We start from the raw sequence: 21,510 nt of genomic DNA on the forward strand, positions 1-21,510 counted from the left end.
TACTTAATCAATGTTTTATAGATTGCGCCATTCAGGGTTACCTTGATTTCACTTTAAAAAAACTTTATTTATAAGAAAGATAGCCACGCCACAGTTACAAGCACATGCGTACGCCATACGCCACTGTTACAAACACATGCGCACGCCATACGCCACTGTTACAAGCACATGCGCACGCCATACGCCACTGTTACAAGCACATACGCACGCCATACGCCACTGTTACAAGCACATGCGCGTTAAAGTCAAAAATGACATTTTTTTGTAGATAAATTGATTGTTATATTTTGCATTCCGGAACGAAACAAAAAAAAGTTACTAGCGTAAATTAAAAATAAACAACCAACAGTAAATATGAACATTTCTAGCAATCGTGAACAGCTTGACAGCCGGTTCTGATTTCTTTCCAAATTACTTTCCCTTGTTTTTATCTATACACCATCATTACCGTTCTTATATTCATCATCGCTGATGCCTCCCCCTTCATCATTATATTCTCCATCCTCCTCCTCCTCCTCCTCAATTATACTTTCTACGAATCTTCGATCTTTTACAAATCTCGATTCAGGTTCTGCATCCACCACAAAAATGGTCGGAACTTGACGGCTAATTAACCTTTCGGGGTCTGGTGATGCTCTCGCCAATGATGCTCTCGGTTCCTTCGGTGGCATATATGTATATAAATCTGCTTGGGGTTGTGTTACAACGTTTGAACTGACACTAGCGCGTCTGATACTTAAAGCTTGTTTGTCCTCTCTTTTGACTACTCTAGGTGAGGAGGGGCAGGAGGCTGACCTTTGATGTTCCTTACTTGTTTCGTGTTTTGTTGGTGAAGATGGTTCTGATTGCGAATGATTACTACTTGATTTGGGCAGAAACGGTATATAGGCGTCTTCCATTTCATCAGGTAGAAGCAGACCGTACTGTTTCTTGAAATGACGTTCAGCCATTTCTCCCAAGATCAGAGACAGATTTCTATTAGTTTGTTGTACTCTATAATAAGGAGATAATAATAAAAACAACAAATATAACTAAATCAACAAGCAAACAAAAGTATGGGTTTTCAGATAAGTGAGATTTTCTTAATTCTGAACATAGTAATGTTTTTATAAAAACGTGTACTAAAAATCCGTCCTGTCTAAAGAATCCACTTTAATACCTATATGAGAATTCATCCATCTGAACAACAGAACCCAGCTTACTATCTATATGAGGAATTCATCTATCCGATCTAGATCTAGCTTATATAAAAACGCATACTACCTATACGAGAATTCATCCATACGGTCTAAAGAGTCCAAATAAGTTTCAATCCACAAAAGATTGACAGAAACATCGGTCATAATGACGTAATCATCATGACGTAAAGTCTCGTAAAAACCCTTCGTCATTTCTTCGAAATTTGTGTATTGACTCGTTTTCTACAAAACAAAAACAAACAAAAAAACATCACCTGTTTGAGATTCTGTTACTAGCATTATGATAACATGCTTTTATATTCTATCAAGTTTTTTTAACCAAGACGTATCAACAAAAAAAAGTCGAGATAAAAACGATTTTAACGAACCGGAAATGATTCAACATTGAACACAGCGCACGCTTTAATGAGTACAATATTTGGTGTGCAATACCTTAGGAAAGAAATTTTCGCGACTAGAAATTTTTACGCAATATATTTTCGAACAATTAATTTTCAGAAATTCGGGTCGATTTCGCGAAAGTGTTTACTAGCTGGCGATTTTGAAAATATCTTTCGCAAAATATAAGTTACACTAGTAATTATGATAACTATCAATTTAAAAGTTTCAAATATCTTTGCTAAGCAGGGGTTTCTGCATATAATTTTTATACGTGGCAATGTTGATATATAATTTAAATCAACAAACGTACTTCAGACTTCTCAAAATTAATAAGCAGGAGTTGAAGTTGAAATAACTTCATGGGTGGGAAATCAGTCTAAATACACCTTTCCCGAATTTTATAAATTATAATAATTATGACGTCATCCAATTTTTTATAATGGTTCTATCTCTTCAAATAAGGATATTCAGATAGAATATTAAATTATCATGACAAAAATGAAGTTTTTAGAGCAATATAATATTCTGATTGGATTTTAGTTAGATTTGAAGGGAAAGCTCGGCTATATAAAGGGTTTAACCGTAACTTTTAGCTCGCAATTGAGGCACTCAAGAGTAATATTTACGAAATTAGGTAATTTGTTCTACCTTTTACTAAGGAACTTAGGGTTAAAATCGTTTTTAATATCGGCCGCTTTAATTGAGTTCGGCATAATTAGGAAATTCGGGAAAGGTCTATTAACTCACTTAATTATCCCATCTGCGCGACGTGAAGATTGTTTAAAAAAGCCTCGGTTTGGTTTGGTTATTATAGTCATTTAGTAATCACAACGAATAATCAGAGGTTATATGCTGTGGCTGAACTTCCCATGTTACAATTCATTGGATCTCAAACCAATTCGTAGCATTTGGTTCAAAAATTACTTTTTTGCCCACCTAATAAGCCCTATGCGGGGCAATACTTCGGGTTTGGACAATACACAGCTGGATCTTTGTTTTAAAATTTTCAAAGTAGGCTATATCATTGACTGTTATTATTTTGAATTTATTTTGGCTAAGCTTTCTAATTCCATCTGTTTAAAAATACTTAACGTAGCACTTGCTACGATTGCTACGACGTTTTGATCAACAATGCCATGTCTTTTAAAAAAAGTAAAGTATATAAATTATTTTTTTACAATATAATGTAATGCTTCTATTAAACGCCCCCTGGAATAGACCCCCTTTTCAGTAATTTTTTAACTAAACGCCCCCTCGAATAGGCGCCCCCTTGAATAGACGCCCCTCCCTCATAAGGGAACGTTTATTCGAGGCGATAGTAAAAGTATATGTGTTAATGTTTTAATCTTTTAATTAAAAAAGGCAATTTTAATAATGGCTATTAATATAGAAATTTCATAAATACAACTAAACTTAATCTTCCATATTTGATACATCGGTAAAATAAGGAATTTTTTTATAATCACCCTTTTTCCTAAATCTTAAGGATTGGAAATTTAGTTTTTTGCTTTTGAAGTTCATTCTCTAAAACATGTGAATATCTTTTATTTTCTGTTGTGAAGATATATATTATAGGTATCCTTAAAAACTGCAAAAGAGACGAAGTGTAAAAAAATTAATAAACGCCCCCCTCAAATAGACGCCCCTCAAAAATGTCAAAAAATTTAATAAACGCCCTGGGTGTTTATTCGAAGCATTACTATAACGACACAACATAAACTGAAATATCGATTTTAATTTTTACAGACATTGGCCAACTAGTTTGTAATCAGCCCGTCGTCGTCGCACATACTGTGGACAGAATAACTTCTGGAAAATTTTTGTTTTTTAACGGATAACAAAAGTAGAATTTGTAGCAGTCGTAACAATCGTAGCATTTGTAACAAACGTAAGATTTGTAGCATTGTAGCAGTCGTAACAATCGTAGCGTTGTAGCAATCGTAACAATCGTATCATCGTAGCATTGTAGCAGTCGTAACAATCGTAGCATTCGTAACAAACGTAGGATTTGTAGCATTGTAGCAGTCGTAACAATCGTAGCGTTGTAGCAATCGTAACAATCGTATCATCGTAGCATTGTAGCAGTCGTAACAATCGTAGCGTTGTAACAGTCGTAGCAGTAGTAACAATTGTACAGTCGTAACAATCTTAGTGTTGCAGTTGTAAGAATCGTAGCATCGTAACAGTCGTAACAATTGTAGCAGTCGTAACAAACGTAGCGTTGTAGCAGTTGTAAGAATCGTAGCATCGTAGCAGTCGTAACAAACGTAGCTTTGTAGCAGTTGTAAGAATCGTAGCATCGTAGCAGTCGTAACAACCGTAGCATCGTAGCAGTCGTAAAAATCGTAGCGTTGTAGCAGTCGTAACAATCGTAGCATCGTAGCACAGTCGTAACAACCGTAGCATCGTAGAAGTCGTAACAAACATAGCATTGTAGCAGTCGTAACAATCGTCGCTAATCGCAACTAATTTTCGTACTCTTTTAGGGGGACTTTTGATTGCAAATTTTGACATATATACAGAATTGGAAGAACAGAATGACAAAATGTAACATGCTCGTTGTCTCGCCACAACCATTACCCACCATCATTGTGGCGCTTCATTTTAAATTTCCAGCTGTGTTATCATCATTAAATGTTGGTGCTGATAATACGCATTACAGACCGGATAATTGGACACCATTTTTTAAGGATTTTTTAGTTTTTATTTGCTGATAGACAGATCCTATATTTAGGTTTCACATGATTCTAATGTAAAATACTTGTGACGTCCGCCCTAATGGAAATTTAGCAAACCTAAATATAAAAACCTACTTTCCATAGAAAATAAAGCCTTTCCATCCGAATAACTTTTGCACTTAAATCAGTAGATGAAAGACGAATAACTTTTGATTGTTTGTTGTTTCTTTGTGTAGATATATTTTTGATGACGTAAAAAATGTAAAGATTCTGAAAGAGTGTCATAAAGATGTGATATTACAATCAAAGTAATGCTGACTGTTAGCTGAGTCAAATTTGTAGCTTAGCAGAGAAGCCACTGAGGTATATTGCTAAGCAGGGGGATAGGTTAAAATTCGATATTGTTAGCGCAGATTCTAGTAGAGAAGCCATTAGGCATATTGCTAAGCAGGAGGATAGGTTAAAATTCGATATTGTTAGCACAGATTTTAGTAGAGAAGCCATTAGGCATATTGCTAAGCAGGAGGATAGGTTAAAATTCGATATTGTTAGCACAGATTCTAGTAGAGAAGCCATTAGGCATATTGCTAAGCAGGAGGATAGGTTAAAATTCGATATTGTTAGCACAGATTCTAGCAGAGAAGCCACTGAGGTATATTGCTAAGCAGGAGGATAGGATAAAATTCGATATTGTTAGCACAGATTCTAGTAGAGAAGCCATTAGGCATATTGATAACGACAATTAGGCCAGATATGATTTACATTTGTATTTTTACATTTATGTATTTACGTATTTACGAAATTGTATAAAAAAATCGTGTATTACTCATTGGACTTAAATTTAATCAGACATTTGTTCCCTTTTTTTACCGATAAGGTATTGAAAAGAAGATGCGATACAGCATCGGCTTGGTGTTGTGTATTCTTAGCAAATCATTGCATTAGATCGAATAGACAAAAATTTCAATGTCTGTTTGATTTCCCTCTTTTTTTATGATGAAATAGGTACATGTTATTCAGGTCTCCACAGATGGTTCCAATCGAATGTCTTTCTTGTTATACCTAATTTAAATCGCGAAAAATTTTCCGTAAAATTTACTTCCTATTCAAAAAACGCGAAAAAATCTTGAGAAATTATTCACCTGTTTTTCTAACATTTGTTTGACATCATCATGCTGCCGCTTGTACAGATATTCCTTCTTTAACTAAAAAAAACAAAAAAACTTTACTTCAAAGGACTAGAAAACATTTTTTGTTTCTTCCCTTTAACTTTAAGTATGCAGTATACTTCAGGGAATTAATTTTCCCGGGAATTAATTTTGCGAGTTTTCGTCAATTTTTCAAAATTAGTTTCCCCAGAAATTAATTGGAAATTCGCGAAAATTAAGTTCCGTGAAATTTAGATTTTTGTTTAATTTTCGAAAAACAATTTACACTATTAATTTTTTTTCTGATTTACCTAGAACTACATATAAGATATAGGAATTTCAACTTAAGCGGTGTTGTTTTATGTCTCCTGCATAAAGGCCTTTGAAAAACGTTATAAATAGACCTATTTCCATATTCGTTTTCCTTCCGCGAAATATGCATGCTAAAATGCAGAATAACATGAAAACAAGATTAGTTATGAGCAAATTTTAGAATGGTTGTTTACATGCAAGTTTGCAGAATGTACCAACAAAATGTTCACATTGAAAGCTTTTTTTCTAGGGTTGTAGCTGCTATATAGCGTTGCATGAGTAATTAACAAAACAGCTTTAATATTTGTTGCATGAAATGATATCCAAGATAAATATTTTTAGACTATTGACTGTCATAATTATGTCACTGTAACATTCCCTCTGTCACTCGTTTCTTTTTCCCTTTTTATTTAATTTCATCCAAGAAGCATGAAAGTTTTCAGATTACAGATTTGTAAAATTAACCCATGTATACAATATTAATTTTGAGGAAGCAATGGTGGTGTGCAACGTTCACAACACGTGCTACTGCGCTTCCGTAACTTTGAAACTGCTCATAAATCTAACGCTGATACTTAGGTTGATGGTCCCGAGACCGAAACCGATGACGTTTCATTTTTCAATATTTTCACGGACTGTTCTAAACATGCAGCTAATCAAACTCTTTTTACACTTCCCTAATCACAATTAGATGAACCATTTCTTTGCATATCGAAAAAGTTAGGTATAGTTCAGTTTGATCACACGGCTAGGCTACGAGATTTCTTTCACTAGCGCGTGCTACTCTAAAACCCAACTTTGTTCCCTCTTACAGCCCAAGCTAATGAAAAAGCAACAACCACCCAATACACACGCGACATTTTGTTGATATGATTTCAAAACAAATACTTTTAGTTACTGCCGCAGTGGTCGGGTAGTTGGAAGTGACAATAATTTTTTGTTCTTCTCTTTTCTCATTTTTTTTTTTTTTTGCTTCATGTTTCAGGAAACACATCTCGGAATGAAAAAATATTCGCTACTTTCCGATAAAATCCTAACAAAAAAAATTGACCTAGGTGGGGTACGAACCTACGCGAGACTTACTTTTCTTCAACCTATTTTAAGTATGGCAGATGAACGTAGGGTGATCTGGAGATGTGTAATTAGTGGAGTATGGACATTTTACTTCAAGCATGACTTAGAACAACACGGACCTGAGTGGAAACAGCCTGTCCAAAATAACCTACACTCATTAACTCAACATTTCTATTTTAAAGTAATAGACACAAAAATTAATTTAGTGCATTAACTTTCTTTGATCGTCCATATTTATTTTAATGCTGAAATATTTGGACTGACAAAAAAAAAGAAATCTTTTAAAACATCTTCCAAAAACTTTATTTCACTTCATGAGATCTGGATGCAGTTTTGCACAGAGCCACTCAAGAATCTTTATGTAAAGCTACCTGATTTGTCGGACAAAATTTTTCGTCAGAAAAAATTTCATCACCTTTAGAAATTTTCGTCACTTTTGTCCGACGAAAATTTTATCCATTTTGGAATTTTCTTATTTCTTATTAAAACTTCAATCTGCTAATATACAGGTGAAAACAAATACCACAAACGTTGTATATTCTTAGCAAACCTACAGAAACAGAAGCCGTTTAAAACGCACAATCTCTTGTAGAGATAGTTGAAAATCCGTTTAAAAGCATGTAAATTCTGTCAGAGGTGAAAGGAATTGTTTTTCAATGCTTGCGATTGTTTTTTCTTGAAAATTCCTACCAAAAGCCTAAGTTTTATACCTTAAGGCAAGAAGGCTTTACTTTTGGTTTGCTCATGTTTGTGATTAAATTTAGTTTTATTGCTTCGATAAGTTCGAATTCTGAAGGAGGAAAGGCAATTATTAGGTCAAAAAAGCACTCCAAGTCAGTGATATTTTGAGTCCTTGGCATGAATTTCAATAAATTTTGTTGAAAAGGACCAGTTGGTTGCCAATAACCTATTTTTGAGAAATATATGTAAATTTTTAAAAATTTTAAAATTTGCTTTTGGACAAATTTATTTGTCGGACAAAATTTTTCATCGGACAAAATTTTTGTTGGAAAAAATTAAACATCAAGGCTACCTAACAACACTAACCACGTGAGTAATCACAACTTTCTTTCCTTCTTCGCTCTTGTCAAAACGAACTTAGCTCTGTTTTAGTCTTCTTTATTTACGCTGTTCGCGTTGTGTCGAATTGGTGTATTCTCTTAAGGTATATATTTTTTTAAAATTCAGCCTTTTCACGCTTATATTATATTACTTTGGAAAACTTTGGAAAGCAATATTCTGACCATGGCAAACGTTTTTTAGTCTTACAAGCTTTTTACACACCAAGTCTGCATAAGAAGTTGTGCAAACTGTTCTGCCATTCTTTCGCTGTTTAGCGTGTTTAGTTTAGTTTCCAAAACATCTCGTCAAACGTTTTTATTTCATAATAATGGCGTACTTTTAATTGCGCTTCTTTTTCCTGTCTTTGTGCTTGCAAAAACCTCTCCGTTGCTTCGTGTATATTCTAAAGATTTCGTTTAAGAAAAAAATGATATTATCAATAAAGATTATCAAATCATCCCGAATAAAGTTAGACTGAAAAAAACATAAATTTCTGGTTATATGGTGGTAAATTCTAATTTTTCGTGACGTCGCGAAAATTCGTCCGACAAAATTTAATACGATAAGTTATACACAATCATAAGAATTTTTTTCTAAACATAGGGAGACCGTTTATTTATTTGAGAAATATGTATTTTCGCTTAAATGAAATGTGACAACCATATAAGTGATAATTTCGTTAACAATAGGCGAAAAGATTTTTAAAAAAAGCAGTACCATAATAATGATTCCAATGAACAAGTTCGTAAAGATGAAGTGTCCAAGAAAAATAAACACCACAGTAAACCATTGGCTTCCTGGATATTTCTCGCTTAATCGTTCTTGGATGTCAGTCCAACCATCCGCCTACGATGAAAACACATCGTGAACATCTCAACACTGCAGCAATATACTAAAAGACTTCAACAATGTTATGTTTTGATGCGCTGAGTAGTTACTCATTTTTTGCAGAATTTCTCTACATCTGCACAATTTAATACCAGCACTGATTATTGATAGTTGCATTAAACAAAAAATAACCATTTGACTTTTCTTTCAATACGTATTTCCAAATATGGTAATAGATTTGCAGACGGACGTGCGAATTTTTCTCTTTATGCAAAACTCTTAAAGAAAAAAAAATTAAATTGAATAGAAACAACCGGAAATGGTTGTATTTGTCAATAAACCAAAGCCAAATTAAACTTTATGTAAAAAAATTGTTTCTAAAACTCATTGTTCGTCCGACAGTTACAAATCTGTTATGTTTATTAACAGCAACACAAATGCTTATAAAAAATATTTAGGATCTCTAGCTACAGCTCCTAGCCTTTCTAAAAATGGAATAACCCCGACCTTTACCTAATATTTTCTGAGCGGCTCTAACTAATTCACAATGGACCCATTTGCAAAAAACACTAGTCGCAAGCCCGTGAAAAAAAAAACACATGAATTCAACAGTCGGAAAATTCACTTGAATTCACAGGTCGGAAAATTCACGTGATTCAACAGTCGGAAATCCACGGGAATCCATCACTCGGAAAATCCACGTAAATTTACCAGTCGGAAAATTCACAGAAATTCACCAGTCGGAAAATCTACGAGCATTCACAGGTCGGAAAATTTACGTGAATTCAACAGTCGGAAATTCACGGGAATCTACCAGTTGAAAAATACATGGGCATTCATCACTCGGAGAATTCACGCGAATTTACCAGTCGGAAAATCCACAGGAATTCACCAGTCGGAAAATCCACGTGAATTTGCCTGTCATTACCCATAGCTATCATCTTTGGCTCACCTCTCAAAAACGTTGCATAAATTTAGTAATATTACCGTTATGAAAGTAAACAGAGTCAGCATAGCAGTGCTCAAATCACCCCATCGAGCCTGATCACCCGTCTCTTCGTATCCAAATATGTAGTAGCCAACCACACCAAAGAAGAGCATTAGTAACACCAATAGAATGACAACGTTTAGTACAGAGTTTCGGATCGTGTCGATCAGAGCTGTCACTAATACTTGAAGTCCTTCAATGAATGAGATAGTCCGCAACGTTCGCAACGCTGAGGTGAGAAAAGAATAATGATTGACGTTTAGAAGATTTCAGAAGACTTTTGACTATTCTTATTTCTGCAAAACTCGCTATTTTCTATGTTGTTATATTAAATTAGACGAAGTAATAGATTTAAAATCTATTTTTTGTAATATTAAAGATAAACAGATTTAGGAGCGTAAGGTCAGAGTTTTAATACAAGCTCTCATGAACCATTTCACTATCCTTTTGACAAAATTTAAACATTTTCGAAAAGTTCGCTAAAGTGTCCGTTACAGGTAGCAAAATTTACAATATTAAATAACATACAAGTACTTGTATGCTATTTGGCATTGCAAATTTTGCTATGTAACGGACTCAAAATACTGTTCCACTGTAAAAAGATAGGCATGATAAAAGGTAAAATTTGTTTGTTTTATCGTGCTAACATTCATTTTTAAAGTAGCTCTATCAAATTTTATACCTCTCAGTAGTCTGAGCACATTCAAAATATTATCACCAACGTTGAGCTGATCTAGTAGAATCTGTATGTAAGACAACGCCAGTATGATGAAATCAAATATATTGTATGCACTCTTCCAATACGCGCTTCTGTCAGCGTAAAATTTTAACAAGAATTCGCACGTGTAGATAGAAAGAAAAACGTAATCAAGAATGTCGAACAGGTGGCCTTGTGATACTTTTAAATCTTCCACTGTTTCCAGACCAATTACGACTGCATTGATGCCGATAATAAACATGATAAATGCGTTGAAGATTCCACTCTATAACGATAAGATGATGTTACTCTTTCTTTGAGAGTTTAATTTACTGAACTCACAATATTCTCAACTATGACCGCACAATAAGAGTATATGTATACAAATATTTCTTATTTCTAATTCAATTTTCTGCGTTAGCAAGATAACTAAACTATACCTCCGGTGGTAATCCCTATTAAATTGTTACATAATTTAAATTGTTTGTACGTGTCGTGTCTTACTTTTCGACAGTAAGTATTACACCGAAATTTTTGAGATGTAAAAATAAAGAACTTGCCCTTGCAACAGTTGTGATTATTTCATGAAGTTTTTCTGTAGTATGTTGCTTTGCCCTAAATTTAAAAAAAATGGAGAAACAAAAAAAGTAAACAGATACACAAATATTCAGACGAAAGAAACTTACTTTACAGGTCGAAGACCAATCCCAACACCTGGACCAAACATCTTTACTAAACCTTATACTATGCTATCTAACTTTCATAAAATAAAATAACAGATGACTAACAAGCATGCACAAATCATGATTACTAAGCAACATTTAAATTTCTTAAAACAACTATAAACTACCCTTATTCATTTTTTAGGTCTAAAACTCACTGATAATTACACTAAACTCTCAAATTTGGTATTATATTCGTGACTGGATTTGTTGTATTGTGATATACAAAGCTTGAGGTCAAAAACCAACTCTGTTTGTGTGGAACATAGTGCCCCTTGACTGAGGGCTCTGCACTTGACAGTACAACACCAATGTGTTACTATTTGACTGCATCTGGTATCAAAAATAAACGTCCTTATGTGAAAAAAGGAAAGAAAAAAAACCTTTTTTAGTAGTTTAAGTCACCAAATCATAAAAACCATTTTAGCTTTAATACCATTTAAATTTGATACTGTTCGATTTAACATATTCAAAGAGTTCGGATCATGCGGATTTAAAATAAAAAATACTTCGCAAATCATTTAGTATGAAGCTAGTTAAAGCTCTATGACAAGAAGCTGAAAACCAATCAAATCATTGAGTTTTGTCATAATCAACAGATTTTTGTATCAGCCAAATAGAATAAACAGAAGACAAGTAACCATGACGAATCAGACATTCACCCTCACATTACATTTTGCAAAGCAAACACTGACTGGAAGTATACATTGTCCATTTATTATTGGTTTTAAAATAATCTACTATGTTGCTACTCTTGCTGTTAAAGTTAAAATAGTCTAATAAAACTGTGAGATAAGTTTATACAATCAAAACACTTTTCGTTGCAGATATGTTTGTACAACATTAGGAAAGATGTAGAAATTGGTGTATTATATATTTTCGTGATTTGGAAAAAATGTTGAAATATTATAAAACAAAAGTAAATTAACACAAAGGTTGAAAAAATGGTATGGCACCTACAATCTTGGTCATAATATGTTGAGACAAGACAGCTAGTTTCGAAGTTCGCCACCACAAGTAATTGCGTAGGTTATTTCTATATTAAATTCACACATTTTAAACTTGTCAATGTTCAGAATGGACTTAGCACTTAGGATCTTAGGCTATTTGAGTAAGAAGAAACTTAAAATGTGCTAATTGTTGCTGACGTCTGCATGGTCATTTTTCACGAATTTTGGGGCCTTCGTGGACCTTGACGTGGATTATTTAAGTGTGGGGGCAAGCTAGAGAATCTGACTAGCAAGTTTCCACGCTGTATTTCTGGCCCGCAAGTGTAGCGACTTTGAAGCTGTCTTCCTGGCCTCCATCTGTTTGACACTTTTGTTCATATTTAAAAAATAAGGAACAAACTGGTCTTGTCTCTTTTTTTGTCCAAGATTGTAGCAAGAAATACAACCTACAATTTCAGTTGCAACAAATTTAAGTTTAATTTTGAATGTACTAGAAAAATATCACCATTTAATATTGAGTGCATTGCTAACTTTTTCGATCGCATGATATTCCGTTTTAAATTCGTCTCTTAAAATGTCAAGTTCTCTGAATATGTTTCTGTCCTTCTTTGCGTCTTCTGGTACAATTGTTTGTATGCTTCGATATAATGTCTCAGTTTGCTCAAGTAACTTCTTAGCTCCTTCTTTTGTCTCTGCACGTATTTGCCCTCCCCCGTTGGTACAACCGGAAGGACATGCCATTATTTCCACGAAATCAAAATGGCATTTCTTCCGTTTGATCTTTTGAACAATATTTTGAATGTTTCGAAAGCCGTAGGCAAAAGCAAACCGTAATTTCACTTCTCCATTTGTTTCCAACAAAACTTCTTGAAAATCTTTATTTTTTAACACCTTATATTGCAAGTCTTTGATAGTAACATTAAATAGCTGTTTAGCGGCATGCAAGAAGACATGTTGGAGGTACCCACCAGAAGTACTACCAAAGTGATTTAACAAAACACCATTGTCATCAACAAAACTCAACTGCTCATCAATGGGGGAATTAGTTAATCCAATCAATTCCACTTCTTTCTCTTGCAACATGCTTTCAATTTCCATTGACGTTATGACCAGATCAACATCTTTCGCTTTGTACACATCGTTGTAAAAATCCTCGCGAGAAGCCTCTAATTTTTTGTCATAACATGGCATAATTGTCACGTGGTACATTTGATTGGGTGATTTTTTTAATATCTTACTAAATTGATGTTTTACTATTGTGCCCATGATTTGTTGAGGAGACTTTGTGTTGCTGATGTAGGGAAGAACGAACTGGCCATGTGTTTTCTCAGCATAACAAACCCAGCCAGGACACGATGATGAAAGCATAGGCAAGCAGTCCTTTGAAGATTGATACCTGGAACAATAAACTATTTAATTACATATAGTAGAAGTTGCAAGGCGAACTGCAATATTTATTCTGCTTTTTGGCAAAACGCATAAAAAAAGTTAAAACTAGATGAAAAAATTAGTAGAACTACAAAACATTTTTCCTGACACTAAGTAGAAAAAAATACCTTAGCTATTGAAAAATTATTGTGAATTGTAATGCACACTGATCTGGTCTCACTATCATGAAAAAATGGCTGCGAATAATGGGGAAAAAACATTATAAAGCAAACCTTTCAGACAAACAGGAAGTCATCATTTTTTTTTAAATATACTGAAATGTCTAGTAACAATATTAAAGACAGCACAAGAACAGTAACTAAGCTCTTATTAAAGCAATTTTAGTATCAAGGTGAATATTATGAATTATTACAGGGGATGCATTATTTAATGCTGACTTAAAACAGAATTTAAGATGCTCAACTGTGACTGTATCATGCAGAATACTCTTCAGAACAAAATCAAACATCACCTTTCAACAAATTCTGCTTGCATTTCCAGCAGGCTAATATTCCGTGCTGTGTTTGTATCAAATACATAGTGACAACCAAGATTCTTGAAAAATGTAGTAAGCTTTGTAAAACACTCATTCATCTCCAAATTAAATTTTGCTGCAATAGATGCCAATGATTGCAGTGATACTGAGATGACTATAATCTTTTTTTGATCATCAGAAACTGATTGGTTTTCTGAAAGAACCCTAGACATTATATACAAATAAAAAATATAATGTAGTTGTATCATAAAAATTGATCTGTAGGTTTTGTTGCTTTTTTTTAGACTAAATACAATTCAAGGTATTGAAATTTATTGTTGAAAATGCTTTTTAACCCTATATCTAATGCAGGTGAGGGGAGATTCCACCGCCAATTCACTTTTGTTTATAACTACAAAATACAGTTCCAACAACCCAAAACATGTTTACTTTTAATATATTTTTGAGAAGCTACTTTTTGTAAAAATCCCATTTTGGAAGTTGCCAGGTCCACTGTGTTGTTAAATGATGTCCCAGAAGTAGAAATCTTTGCTCATTGTTACTACTCTCCTTCTGCATTATCCCAAATGGTAATTTTATGTAGGGTGTAAATTAACTCAAAAGCCAATCTCATTAACTCATAAGAATCAGCAGTAAAAACATGTGTTCTTAGAAAAATGGTTGACGTTATAAAAGTTTCAATTCAGTCAATTATTTTTTTATGCTACATTCTATTTTTTAATTTCGTCACATTACTTGAGATGGTTAAATCAACCACCAAGGATATTTGTCACCCAAAAAGTTCAGTATAAATAGAGTCAACTCTACTAGTTATAAATAGACCTTTCTAGAAATTGAAATGTGGTAACTTACTTATATAACTCTTCTTGACTTTGCTGAGCAATCAAAACACTTTCAGCAGATGTGATGCATCCACTACATGCAAGGCAGTCATTCAATGTGATCTCTGCTTTTTTAAGGCGAACCTGTTCACCACTTTCTTCATCCAGCTAAAACGATAGTATTATCTTAAAGGGACAGATTATTTGCTAAACAAATTTTTGCAAATCTTTTTTTTAAGGAATTTATTTTTTTGGTTTTTGCTTAAAAAATTTTTGCTGTCAACTCTACAAATTTCTATTAATAACATTTAAACTGATATTTTAACATTGTGTGTAATCAGATAATCGACTACATATATAAATTTTTAACTTGCGGTCAAACTAGTGATTTGTTTTCCTACCACAACAACATTGTGTAAAGGCAAGCACAAATTTAGCTATTTTTGTCAACTTTTTCTCTGTGTTTGAAAAAATAATTAAAACAAAAACAAGCAATAAAGACCTGATAATATCCATCAGCCTCTATTTTAATGGCTGCACCACCTGTCCTGCTATTTGACTTCTCTACTTTCACAGGTTTGATACATTCTTGTGAAGGCGTGATGAAGTCATTTAAATCAGTAAGTTGCAAAGCACCACTAAATTTTGACATTGTTAAGTCCTAAATAACAAAGCAATCTTATTTTCTCCGAGTTTTCCCAACAAAGGAAGAAAATTCTTAGAAGTGACAGGTTGAACATATAAAATGTCCCATACCTGTATGAGCAGGAAATATAACAGTGTGACTGGCTAAATCAACATTCACAGAAGATTAGCTATATGCTGAAGATATTTTAATAAATTTCAAGATAAAGAACAGTAAGCGAAACGCCTAAAAAGCTCACAATTATGACTAGGAATCGCCATGTAATCAACATGGGGATTCTTAATCATGAAATAAGAAGACTGATAAATAATAAAAACCCGGCTGAAAAGTTACACAGGTTGGTTGAAAAGAAAAGAACAGAACAGAAAGATGCAATATGATACCTTAAATATAAGAACAACAATAACCAGTAGGTGTTTTAGTATTAGCTTCTTGTAAATGCAGCCACAAACTACTTGGTCCTGAGTCAATAGACTGAAGTGAACGTAACTGATTCTCTTGTTCAACCAAATTTTCTGCAAGTTTTACAAAAGTTTCTGCAATATTAACAGCTGTCTTTGCACTGGCTTCTGTGTAAAACAGATTGTACAAGTAGGCTAAGTCCTAAAAAATAATAGTTTCTACCTCTCTTAAGAAAGGTTTAAGGAGCATAAGGGTAATATAGTAAAAGAGCATTGTGCTTCAAAACCAGAGGTCCCCTGTTCAAATCCTGTTAATGGCAGTTGTAAAAGCCATGTCTACTAGAGGTACTGCTGGAGTTACAATTATCATAGAAATGGTTTCAAATGTGTTTTAGTTGAAAACAATGCCTGGTTAGAGGAACTTTACTACGTTTACTAAGATCAAGAATGTTAAAAAGCAGGTAAAAAAAATACATACCTCAATTTCACTTTCATCTACATTTCGATCCAAATCACATTTATTCCCTACCAGAATTATTTGAACATCATCTGAGCAGTTGTCTCTAATACAAGAAAGCCACTCAGATATGCTAGAAAATGTTTCTTGTCTTGATAAGTCAAAAACTACTATAACAGCATGTGCATTGCGATAAAACACTGATGTCAATGATTTGTATTTTTCTTCTCCAGCTGTATCCCAAAGCTGAAATTTTATTTTAATTTTTTGATATTTTGCACTTAACTCAATGTCACAAACCTAAAACACAAAAAACAAATGTATATGCATGTCCAAGATTGTAATATTCCTAAATTTGTCTTTTTGCAAGTCAAAACATGAATAATTAGGGGCAATTAAAATTAATTAGCACTTATATGGGTCAAGATAACCTAGAGAACAAGAATTTTATTCAAGAGTGAGGTGCACATGTCATTAAAAATGAGCAACTGTTTTTTAATGCAAATTTTGGGTGAATTACTCCAACAGTATGCAAAGAAAAATCAGAAAATACAGGGTTTTTATTTTATCGAAATTTTTTTTTTCTATTTTACTGCCAGAAAATTGCAACAAAAATATTTTACTTGCTTAAAGCTTATACCTCCCATTTTAAAATAAGTTGTACGAAAGAGCTTGAAAAATTGTAGAAACTGTAGAAATTTGTATATCTTTTGTTAAAAATTCTTGATTGATTCTTAAGATTTTGGACTTCAAACTTGCACAATTATGCATGACATCATCATGTGTAACTGTGAGTGGTGAATTGCATAAGGAATATAGGTGTCATAAATGTTTCAGCCATTCAATATAATGATTAGACTTTAAAACATGCACTCATAATTTTTTTTGCAAACACTAATGTATATACACAAATTAAACCAATAAGTCTTTTTAGCATTTATAAAGCAAATTGCTTATATGAAAGTGGTGACCATCTAAAGGACAGGACATCACAATAGGACATGGTACAAAGACAGGACTGTTACAAATACAACACAGTTGTTTAAGTAGATAAATTTAGTCATAAGGAACTCACCAAGAAAAGTAGGTCAAAAATAAAAGCACAAGGCAAGACGAAAGAAATACAAAGGCTGATACAATTGCAAAAAATATAATTAAATTTAGTAGCTGTTTAATAAGAAATGCTGAAATAGAATTGGTTTGATCTCAAAAGTATATTTACTAAGAAGTTGGAAAGAAAGACATTTTTGCAACTTATTCTATGATTTTAAAGAGTGAAATCTGATAGACTTTTTAGAACTAAGTTTTAAAGTCAATCTCTAAAAACAGAAAAACTGTTTATTAACTATAGTTATATAATAATTAATAAAATTAATAAACAAGTTTTATAATAATTATTAATATAATATATAATATAATAAATAAAGAAGGGAAAATATATTAATGTTAGAACGTTAGCTGTATATAGAATGCCTTATAGATCCTGCATTTATCAATTACTTCACTTTTACTACATTTATACTAGATTTATTTATACTATTTATACTTCTCCCTTATTTTTAGGTAGGAAAATAGCCAATTGGTACAGTATTTGCTTAACAAGCAAGTGAAGTATGTTTAATTTCAAAAGATGTTTGGAAAAACTGCATATAGACATTTTATTTAAGGTGACAGTAACCCTTTTTTAGCTGTCCAAATATAGCTGAATTATTTACTCAGTGTTTTATTTACACCATTTTTTTTTACTATTACCTGAAAATATAGGCCTTAATACATAATAAAATGATTTAACTTAACACAAAATTGCTCATAAACAAGAAAAAAATCTGCTTCTACGAGCTCCAACATTTTACAGTCTCGTTATTTTTTATTAGCTTTTGTTTTTAAATGAACCTTTTGTTTTTTTTAAAAAGATTCTTTGTTAGCATCCCCTGCTGCATCGAACGATGTTAAAAGAAAAATATTTCGGATAAAAAGATTTCCGCACATCGTATCATGGTTGCATGATTCACCAAGCATGTCAATTGAAAAAGCATGAAAATTTTAAAGTAAAACAAAAGTGCTATCGAAAGTTAAAGCTCGTGCAGTGTAGCATAATGAAGACCGTCTTAAATTTTTACATAATGCGCCATCTTTGTTGTTATTAATGTTTCTCTTTAATAATTACGTCATTTCTTTCTGTACAATTTTGCAAGCGTGGCAGAACTAATTAATTACTTATCAATTTATTTTAAAGAGTAAATGTTGAGGTTGAATATTTTTGGTGAAAGATAATAGTATTTTAGCCATAAAATCGTGACAAGCGTGTTATAACAGAAAAAATATGGATATATAGTCTGAAAATAACCTTTCGTAACTAATTATGTGAAAAAAAAATTTTCAATTTTTAAAAGGGTTACTGCCACCTTAATGAGTACTAAAGCTGAAACTAAAATTGTAAACAATCCCCTGTGGTTCTCACCATGGTATAGGGTTTAAGGTCCTTTGTTTGCTCCACTTGCACCTCATTCGTATACAAAAACACAACAAATGAACTATGACCATAAGGTGCTGATATTGCCTATTCCCAGTAAAAACAGAGTAGCTCTCAAATTCTGAATATACCTGAAAATCCACACCAATAGTAGTTGATAATTTCTCAGTAAAGGAATTACAACAAAATCTTGTCAAAATACTAGTCTTTCCAACATTCGTGTCACCAATCACAACTACTTTATATAAGTAATCGTAATCATCTGCATCAGCCATACACAACAATACAACTTTATTTATGACAGTTTTTAATAATCCTAAACAAAATAAAAAAAAACTTATCAATAAAAAGTAACATCAAGATTAAGAAAATAACCGCCCAATGTGACAATAATTTAGACTGAATAAGCTTACATTATTACAAAATCTTTTTTTATATATTTTGATTATTTCTTACTGCAAAGATAACATTGATTTCCATGTGAGATACTAAATATTGATATTGCTCAGCCAGACAAACATTTTTTTACAGACCAAGATGGAAGCAATAGATTGATTAAAATCTTTTCTTTTTCTAAAAGTTCAATTTATGTTACATTTCTTTTTTTGAAAGTTCGCTTTCATTTGTTTGTCTCAAACCATTTTTGCACTTTTTCTAAATATTCACTTCCCAAAGTGCTTTCAAACTATGTCTGTGTTGGAGAATTGTTTTGTATATATCTATAAATTGTATATAGTTTATGATATATTTATATATCTCAGTGTTCCCTGTCCTGCAAACATGGCATTTGTGTATTTGTTTGGCAGTAAGTCAGCCATGTTTGTTTTGCTGTTCTGTCCTGTATTTTCCCCTGACCACCTGGGCTCTAGTCAAGACTCTCCTTTAGCTGTAGGATGGACAGTCCAGGTATGGTCAGTGGGTGTGCTAGCTTGTATCAGTAGGCAAGAGACATGTAACTAGTGAGGAGCTATATAATATATTCAACAACATATACATAAGTGTTCTTGTCTTGTCCAACACCTTACAACATTTGGTAGGAGAGGGCAGTTCAAAAAGCAAAGAGTTGCTAAAGAAGTATGAGAAAAGTGGGTGACAAGGAGCAAGAAGTCTTTCAATCCCTTCAAGAGTTGACACAGGAAGAATTGGAGGAGGTGTGCCTGTCACTGAAGTTAGATGTTGGAACAGAAAAAGGTAAAACACTACTCCTCAGAAGAATATTCCAGTTTCTTACATCTATGGAAATTGAAGAGAGTGCAGATCAGGGGGAAGAGTATTTTGAAAAAGTTTATGAGGTCATCCAGTCTTTTAAAAAAACAAAATTTTCAAAAATCCCAATTGGCAGTATGTTTAAATCTGAGTTCAGAAGTCCACATAAAATCAAAGATGAGGAAGAGGAAAGGATGGAAAATATTTTGATGAAACCTTTTAAGATCAGTGGTAAAATTGGAAAAACAAGCCAAAAAGACTCCCTAACTTTTAGTAGCCTTATCTTCCAAATTCAAAATGGGGTCAAAAAGGGGTATTCTGAATTAATAGATGCAGTTTTTGGAAGCATCTCGCATGAGAACGAACTTAGGCAATATTTGGAAAGCCGCTGACTTAAACCTGGAGCAAGTGAGTAAGATACTTAGGTACCATTATAAAGAAAAAGATGCTACAACACTTTTTACTACACTCAGCGTAGGAAAACAAAGTCCACAAGAAAGTGCCCAAGATTTTGTGCTAAGAATGATGAACCTAAGGCAGAAAGTTTTGTTTGTGTCACGTTTTTTACATGCTATTCAAACTGGCCTCCAAAATGAAAATGTGTGAAACGAAATGAGAGAACTGCTAAAAAAATGAGGAAACTACAGATGAGGAACTACTGAGTAAGCTTACTAATGCAGTATCAGACGAAGTAGAACACAGAGAAAAATTTGGTTCAAAAAAAAACTTAGTTTCAAATTCGCTTGAGGTTAAAGATTTAACTCTGAACCATCAAAAAAATTGGTCCTTGCCGAAGAATTCCTTGAAATTAAGAATAAGATTGCTGAAGTAAGTTGGTTAGTGGCGCAGAATGCAGAGCAGATAAAGTACGGCAACGAAAGGAAAAATCAACGCCCTTTTTCAGATCGTTCCAAGGGAAGAGGCCGCAATTTTTGTGAAAACTGCCAGAAAAATAATGTTGAACTCAAAAAACTCATTGTTTTTATTGTGGATCTGAAGAACATTTCTATGCAGGATGTAGACGCAAATTCAAAAATAAGCATGAAAAAACTAGACACAGTTGGGTCGGGCGGTGTGACTCCAACTAATGTAAATAAAAACAGTAATAATTAAAAATCGGTACCGGAATATTCGTCCCGTAAATTTGTAAATATGGTAACCCAAACTGATTTGTCGTTGTTTTGTTCCATTTTAAGTGTGCAGCTATACGGAGTACGGCTCTGTATAGGCATGCGTATACGGAGTATAACTTTGCATAGCAACATTTTTATTCCGTATAGACGGAAATATTTAGTACAAAAAGCCACAAGCGGCGTAGACAGCTTTGAGAGTATAATGCCAACGCTGGTTTGCCTAGACATTAGTGAATGCAGCATGAGCGTCAAGTCTAAACTAAGCATTTTTATTAAAAATATACTCTGGGCTATTTCAGTTTAGAAAATCGTGCCTAAAACAAGCAAGTAATTTGTGTAAAAAGAAAAAAGTCTAAAATATGAGACAAACGTGCAGAGTACCAATTAGTATTAGTAGAACTGCCACCAAG

The 21,510-nt window shown here is 33.2% G+C and overlaps 4 protein-coding genes across 5 annotated transcripts; all 4 read right to left on the minus strand.

Moving 5' to 3' along the window:
• Positions 1–312: 312 nt before the first annotated feature.
• On the minus strand, positions 313–11,815 carry LOC130641506 (cation channel sperm-associated protein 3-like). 2 transcript variants are annotated; one of them, XM_057448326.1, is made up of 9 exons: positions 11,054–11,815; positions 10,928–10,982; positions 10,353–10,653; positions 9,670–9,899; positions 8,572–8,700; positions 8,192–8,257; positions 5,401–5,463; positions 1,264–1,421; positions 313–993 (listed from the first exon to the last, which is right to left on the minus strand). In XM_057448326.1, the coding sequence occupies exons 1-9, from the start codon at positions 11,092–11,094 to the stop codon at positions 432–434; spliced, it is 1,605 nt and encodes a 534-aa protein (XP_057304309.1). In that variant the 5' UTR covers positions 11,095–11,815; the 3' UTR covers positions 313–431. The 2 variants fall into 2 exon arrangements, with proteins under 2 accessions (XP_057304309.1, XP_057304311.1); XM_057448328.1 differs by lacking the exon at positions 8,192–8,257.
• A 129-nt stretch (positions 11,816–11,944) lies between these two features.
• LOC130641511 (cytosolic Fe-S cluster assembly factor narfl-like) lies at positions 11,945–15,951 on the minus strand. The gene is made up of 5 exons (XM_057448333.1): positions 15,814–15,951; positions 15,287–15,445; positions 14,816–14,952; positions 13,940–14,167; positions 11,945–13,435 (listed from the first exon to the last, which is right to left on the minus strand). The coding sequence occupies exons 2-5, from the start codon at positions 15,434–15,436 to the stop codon at positions 12,541–12,543; spliced, it is 1,410 nt and encodes a 469-aa protein (XP_057304316.1). The 5' UTR covers positions 15,437–15,445; positions 15,814–15,951; the 3' UTR covers positions 11,945–12,540.
• LOC130642259 (ras-related protein Rab-8-like) lies at positions 15,503–16,935 on the minus strand. Its single transcript, XM_057449347.1, has 4 exons — positions 16,912–16,935; positions 16,310–16,588; positions 15,838–16,033; positions 15,503–15,573 (listed from the first exon to the last, which is right to left on the minus strand). Exons 1-4 carry the CDS (start codon positions 16,933–16,935, stop codon positions 15,503–15,505), a joined length of 570 nt encoding a protein of 189 aa, XP_057305330.1.
• A 612-nt stretch (positions 16,936–17,547) lies between these two features.
• On the minus strand, positions 17,548–19,036 carry LOC130642260 (putative Ras-related protein Rab-33). Its single transcript, XM_057449348.1, has 5 exons — positions 18,893–19,036; positions 18,750–18,848; positions 18,063–18,079; positions 17,835–17,931; positions 17,548–17,607 (listed from the first exon to the last, which is right to left on the minus strand). The coding sequence occupies exons 1-5, from the start codon at positions 19,034–19,036 to the stop codon at positions 17,548–17,550; spliced, it is 417 nt and encodes a 138-aa protein (XP_057305331.1).
• Between the last annotated feature and the right edge of the window lie 2,474 nt (positions 19,037–21,510).

The sequence above is a fragment of the Hydractinia symbiolongicarpus genome, chromosome 4, assembly GCF_029227915.1.
Source record: "Hydractinia symbiolongicarpus strain clone_291-10 chromosome 4, HSymV2.1, whole genome shotgun sequence".
Taxonomy (NCBI): domain Eukaryota; kingdom Metazoa; phylum Cnidaria; class Hydrozoa; order Anthoathecata; family Hydractiniidae; genus Hydractinia; species Hydractinia symbiolongicarpus.